This window comes from Carya illinoinensis, chromosome 13 (assembly GCF_018687715.1).
Source record: "Carya illinoinensis cultivar Pawnee chromosome 13, C.illinoinensisPawnee_v1, whole genome shotgun sequence".
Classification (NCBI taxonomy): domain Eukaryota; kingdom Viridiplantae; phylum Streptophyta; class Magnoliopsida; order Fagales; family Juglandaceae; genus Carya; species Carya illinoinensis.
In genome coordinates this window covers 18,002,489-18,009,459 of record NC_056764.1, presented here as the reverse complement: position 1 = coordinate 18,009,459, position 6,971 = coordinate 18,002,489, and the positions used below count along the sequence as shown (strand labels likewise).

General features: G+C 46.8%; 1 protein-coding gene across 1 annotated transcript; it reads right to left on the bottom strand.

Annotated features, from left to right (window-relative positions):
* Positions 1–1,368: 1,368 nt before the first annotated feature.
* On the bottom strand, positions 1,369–4,734 carry LOC122291003. The gene has a single exon (XM_043098657.1). It carries the CDS (start codon positions 4,732–4,734, stop codon positions 1,369–1,371), a length of 3,366 nt encoding a protein of 1,121 aa, XP_042954591.1.
* Between the last annotated feature and the right edge of the window lie 2,237 nt (positions 4,735–6,971).

Sequence of the window (6,971 nt, the reverse complement as noted above, 5' to 3'; positions counted from 1 at the left end):
CATGTTTTAAATAAAAAAAACCCCACCTCGAAACGTTTTCAAACGAAGAGAAAGACGTATGCATGCTACGTAAGATATGTATGTATGGAATGATAACTGCATGACTGGAAAATTATGTTATTATATTTTGACTGTATGAAGTAATGCTTACGAGTCATCGACTCATTTTAGTTTTTATGTGTGCCCTCCCAGGCACAAGATGAGCATGACAGGTCAGGACAGGCACAGCCCAAGGGAAGGAGCACGAAAGCCTAGGCAAGATGTTTCATATTAAAAGCTTTAATTATGTATGTAATGTTTTCCGCTGAAAGTTTTAATCAAGAAAAAATGAGATTTTATTTATAACATGGAGTCTTTTGTATCCTGGTATATATGGAAAAGAGATTGAAAAGGAATCGTAATTCCCGTCGGTTTTTATCAAAATCGATATGAAAAAGGACCCACCACAAGGACGGGCGTTACAAATGGCCATGGACCAAGGCTAGCCGTGGCATGCATGGCCCATGGTGGCTAGGTGGTGCACGGTGGTCAGGTCGGTCCATGGTCAGGTTGTGCTGTCATGGCTTACTGGGTGGTGAGCCATGGTGGTGCGCGGCATGGCTGGCTGATGGTGAGCCAGGGTGGTGCGGCATGGTTAGCTGATGGTGAGCCATGGTGGTGCACGGCATGGTGGGCATGGCTTGCTGAAGGTGAGCCATGGTGGTGCACGGCATGATGGGCATGGCTTGCTGAAGGTAAGCCATGATGGTGCACGGCATGGCCCAGGCTGGTGGCCTGGGCGCTGAGTCTGCAAGGCATGGGCTAGAGCCATGCGCTGGTTGGCATGCCTGGTGGGCATGCCACTGACCTGCTCTAAAAGGCATGGGCTGGAGCCATGCGCTGGATGGCATGCCGCGAGGCATGCCACTAACCTGCTCTGCAAGGCACGGGCTGGAGCCGTGCACTGGATGGCGTGCCTGTGGGGGCACGCCACTGGCCTTGCTAGGTGGTGTGGGGGCACGCATGCATGGGCGCAGATGCACGCTCAAGGGCACGCGCAAGCCTGCACGCATGGTCTGCGCGCGGTCAGTAGCCTCCATGCTCACCCGCTGCGTGTCATGGTTTGAGCTAAGGCATGCAAGCAGACTAGCCATGTGACTGTGCTGACCCTCCATGGGTCGTGCCGAGGTGTGGTCTCGGGCAAATCTCCTGGGGGTTGTGACATTCCCCCTCCCTTCAAGCACATCCTTGCCCTCAAGGATCAACTGTGGAACCCTCGACACCATCTCATCATCTCCATGATCTACCTCTAGTAAAGAACTCCCCTCACGCCTACTCAAGGTGTCCGCCACTTTGTTCTCTTTTCCCGGTTGGTAGATGATATCATATTCAACCAAGCAACTTCACCAAGAACTTTTGTTGCTCAGGTGTCACTATCTTTTGCTTAAGCATATGCCTCAATGCTTGTTGATCTGTGACAATAGTAAACTTCCTTCCCAACAGATAAGGCCTCCACACCTTCACGGCATGCACAACCGCTAGCATCTCCCTAGCATAGGTACTCCAAGCTTTCTTCATAGGTCCAAGTGCCTTAGAAATAAAGGCTATTGGTCTCTTTTCTTGAACCAAAACAGCCCCTATCCCTTCACCACTCACATCGGTGTAAACCTCAAAAGGCTTCTCAAAGTTAGGTAGTGCTAGCACGGGAGTGGTTGTCATAGCCCTCTTCAACTCATCAAAGGCCTCCATTGCCTCTTGGGTCCATGCAAAGTTATCCTTCTTCAACAAGGATGTAAGTGGCTTAGCAATAAGCCCATAGTTCTTCACAAATCGCCTATAATAGCTGGTCAACCCCAAGAAACCCCTCAAGGCCGAAACATCATGAGGTAGTGGCCATTCAACCATGGCCTCAATCTTCCTTTGATCCACTTTCACCCCCTCCCCCGAGATGAAATGGCCAAGATACTCTAGTTCCCTCTCCATAAAGGCACATTTGGAAGCCTTTATAAAGAAGTGGTGTTCTTCCAAGATCCTCAACACAACTCTCAAGTGGCTCTTGTGTTCTTCAATAGTCTTGGAGTAAACCAAGATGTCATCAAAAAAGACCAACACAAACTTCCTCAACAATGGCTTGAAAATTGTGTCCATGGCGGCTTGGAAAGTGGAAGGAGCATTACACAATCCAAAGGGCATAACAAGGTACTCAAAGTTCCCGGAGTGTGTCCTAAAGGCCGTCTTGTGTATGTCTTCACTCTTCATTCTTATTTGGTGGTAGCCGGCCCTCAAATCCAACTTGGAAAAGATTCTTGCACCATGAAGTTCATCAAGCATCTCATCCACAGTTGGGATAGGGAACCTATCCTTCACTGTGGCCTCATTTAAGGCTCTATAATCGGTACAAAACCTCCATGTCCCATCTTTCTTCCTCACTAGTAGCACGGGAGAGGAAAAAGGACTAGTACTTGGCCTTATCAAGCCATTTTTCAACATCTCATCAACTTGCCTTTCTATCTCCCCTTTTTGAAAATGAGCATAACGGTAAGGTGGAACATTCACCGGCTTCTTTTCATCAACAAGCACAATCCGGTGATCAAAAATTCTAGATGGTGGCAAATTATAAGGCACCTCTAGAACTCCCCTATGATCTTCCAACACTTCTCTTACTTCCACGGGCAGCCCCTCTAATTCATCTTTGTTGCCTTCTTCTTCACTCTTTTCCACACTACACAAGTAGTTTTCCTTGGCCACTACAATGGCCACACAATAGGCTCCACCTTTGTACAACTTCTCAAACACAAGAGCTTCACAAGACTTGATCTCCTTGGGTGACAATGCTGTCCACACTTTTTTCTTTGACCCAATCTTGAATTTCATGGTCATTTTCTCATAATCATTCAACACTTTCCCAACGCTTCTAAGCCAAGCGTTTCCCAATACAATATCAAGACCTCCAAGTGCCAAGACATGAAGGTCGGCTACAATACTCACACCTTGTATGTTCATCTTCACTTCCCTAACAATTTCCTCACATTTCAACTTGTCTCCATTTGCAACTTTCACCTCAAATGGATTTATGGCACACGACTTCAACCCAATCTTGGTGACAATATTAGAGTTGACAAAGTTGTGGGTGGATCCACTATCCACCAAAAGAGTCACCTCAAACTTCCCTACCCATACCATAACTCTCATTGAAGTGGGTCTAGGTACACCCGAAATGGCATTCAAGGACAATTCGGCCTCCCCTAGTGATTCACTAGATTCGGCCCTCTCTTGCTTCAACTCTTCACTAGATGTCTCTTCATGCGTCTCATCTTCTACTTCATTGCTTCCATCTTCAAGCAATACATATGCTTGCCCGGCCCTACACTTGTGTTCTTTGCTCCATTTGTCACCACATTTGAAACAAAGACCTTTCTTTATCCTCTCTTGGACCTCTTCTCTAGACAACTTCTTCACTTCATATGGCTTTGGTTTTGATGCACTCGCTTCTCCCTCCTTGTCTTTCCAAGGAACTTTGGTTTGCAAAGGTTTTGAAACTTTGCTCCCCATATCCTTAGAATGACGCTTCTCAATGTGAGTGCTCTCTTCAAGAATCTCCGCCATTCTCATAACTTCTTGTAAACTTCTTGGTTGATTCAACTTTATCTCCTTGGCAAGCCAAGGTTTCAACCCATCTACAAAAGTACCAATTAGTGCCTCTTTGGACCAACCCCTAACCAAGGTTTGGAGTTGCCGAAACTCCTCAATATAATGGTGTACTTTTCCCTCTTGTTTCAACTTTTCCAATTGCCCATGATGGTTGACAATTGGTGAAGGCCCAAATTGCATCAAGAATTCTTTTTCAAAGGCGGTCCATCCCAACCTCTTTTCATCCTTCTCATATTGATCTCTTATCCACCTCCACCACTTGCTAGCTTTTCCTTCCAAGTAAAAACAAGCCGTTGACACTCTTTCTCTCCTTGGAACATCATAGACACGGAAGTAGTGATCCACTTTATCCAACCACTCATATGGATCCCCCCCATTGAACTTAGGGAAGTCCACCTTTGGTCTCTTAGGTCCCCGGTCATAAGTTCGGTTTCCCCTCCTCTCATCATGGATTCCATCATCAAACCTTCTTCCATGATTGCCTCCATTTTGGTCATAGTAGTGAGGCCTTCTCTCCTCTCGGTTTTCATGGCCCAAAGGCCTTCTATCATCACGGTTTTCATGGCCCCAAGGCCTCTCCTCTTCATACCCATACTTGGCCCCATGGTTATCTTCATTTCTAGGCATCTCATACCTCACATCATGATGTCTTCCTCTAGTGCTAGGACTTCTATGGTGGCTTCCACCATAAATCCACCTTTCCATGGCAACATCATCATGCTCTACACGCCCACCTCTTCTCAATTCAACTCTTGGTGGCTCATGCATCGCATCATGCAAAGACTCGGTCACGCTTGTCTCAACACCATCCACAAAAGCATCACGCCTTTGTGCATTATCATCACGCCGTGGGGCTTGGCCTTCTACAAGCCTTCTCTCAATTCTTTCAATACTCTCATGTGTTTCTCTTCTCATAGTCTCCATAGCTCTTCTATGCTCTTCACTATCACGGGTGGTAGCATTCATAGCCATTCTAAGTTCGGCCATAGTGGTGTTGACCTCACTTAGGATGTCCATGACTCTAGTATTGACACCCTCAAGTACCTCAATTCGTTCCCGGTTGGAACACTTGATGAACTCGGCCTCTTGATTGCTTATACTCATGATGCTTGCAAACTAGCTTCTTGAAACTCTTGCAAACTAGTCTTGCAAACTGAATTTTCTGGTTGGTGTAGCCTTGGACAGCAACTTGCACTTCAATCGGCGGTAGGATGGGCTCACAAGTCCAACCTTGAGTTGTCCACCTTTGTGGGTGGCCAACCCCTCTTGCACAAGCACAAGTCCTACCACGGGTCCTCCACCTTCAAGGGTGGCCGACCCCTTCAAGTAACACTACTCTGTCCTCTACCTCAACCCCCAAACTTCAATTTCACAATTTCACAAGCAACAAGAAAGTAAACAATGTCGAGGTCCTCCGTGGACCTCCCAATCAAATTCACAAGGTTGAGTTATCGCGTTGTTTACCTCTTAGAGAAGTGAGAACTTCTCAAAATCACCAAACAAGAATCCTCTCAATGAAAGCACCAATTTGTGTTGGGGTCCTCGGTCTAGACCCAAAACACCGAGTCCTCCACGCCAATGGTGGCCGTGTGATGACCGAACCTTGGTTCCTCTCTTGCTTGGCTCACGTGCAAAGGTGGTCAATATGACCACTTGGGGATGGTGGGGTTAAGTGTTTAGGCTAAGATGGGTGTATGGAGTGATGGAAGATGAAGAGTGATGGTGTGGTTCAAGGGTGATGGGCGCACGACACTAGTGAGTGCTATGGTGTAGGCGCCACCTGGAAGATAGGCTTAGGGTTTGGATGATGTGTTTAGGGTTTGGAAAATGTAAGATGGGTGGCTAGGATTGAAGATGAGTGATGTGGAGGGAATGGCTAGGGCTGGCCAAAATTTGATTGAGGAGAGATTTTAGGAAGTTTCCTAAAATCTTGGAAGTCAAACTTCCTTGAATCTTGGAGATGACCTTCCTAAAATCTTGGGATATGATGGAGATATGAATGGCTGATTATGGGAGTGATTTTAGGGATCAATTAGGATTCCTAAATGATAGGAATCTTAATTGGAAAGTGGGGTGGTCGGCTAGGGTAAAATGGATGAAGCAATCAACTATGGAAAGTTGACAAACACTATGGTGGGCGATTTTGAGGGGTTGGACGGATTAAATGAGCCAACTTCAATAAGAACACCTCAAGAACAATGATGAACATGCATGAACAAAATGAAGAACATGCATGAACAATGAAGAACACTCGAGTGCAAAATGAAGAACACTCAAGAACAACGAAGAACGCTCAAGAACAATAGCAAAATCCCAATGAACTTGAATGAACAAACACATAAAAAGGATAATCAATACTTGATTCACGGATTGCACAAGTAATGAATAAACCTCATATATCGATAAACACAACTTGGATTCACGAATTGCACCCAAAAAGCCCAAGTGCAAAGGCACCAGTTTGTGATCTCTCAAACAAGAGTCTTCCCTCTAGGAGTTTTGCCAAAAGATCCTAAAGCAAATGAAGGAGGTCCTATTTATAAGGAAAACAAATTGGAAACCCCCAATAGGTCCCTAGAAAATAAATAAATAAAGCAAATTAAATAAATAAAATAAATAACAAGATAATGGCCATGGACCAAGGCTAGCCGTGGCATGCATGGCCCAAGGTGGCTAGGTGGTGCACGGTGGTCAAGTCAGTCCATGGTCAGGTGGTGCTGTCATGGCTTGCTGGGTGGTGAGCCATGGTGGTGCGTGGCATGGCTGGCTGATGGTGAGCCAGGGTGGTGCGTCATGGCTAGCTGATGGTGAGCCATGGTGGTGCACGGCATGATGGGCATGGCTTGCTAAAGGTAAGCCATGGTGGTGCATGGCATGGCCTAGGCTGGTGGCCTGGGCGCTGAGTCTGCAAGGCATGGGCTAGAGCCAAGCGATGGTTGGCATGCCTGGTGGGCATGCCACTGACCTGCTCCGCAAGGCATGGGCTGGAGCCATGTGCTGGATGGCATGCCGCGAGGCATGCCAGTAACCTGCTCTGCAAGGCACGGGCTGGAGCCGTGCACTGGATGGCGTGCCTGTGGGGGCACGCCACCGGCCTTGCTTGGTGGTGTGGGGGCACGCATGCATGCGCGCAGATGCACGCTCAAGGGCACGCGCAAGCCTGCACGCATGGTCTTCTAATCTTCTAATTCACTCAAAGAATGACGCAAAACAAAACAATAAGAGTAATAATGCCCAGAAAAAGAAGGAGAGAAAGAATTAAAATTGAAATTTACTTTGGAACATGGTTTCAAGATGATTAACCACTTGTAAGTTGACAGATGCCCTTAACTCCAGTTACG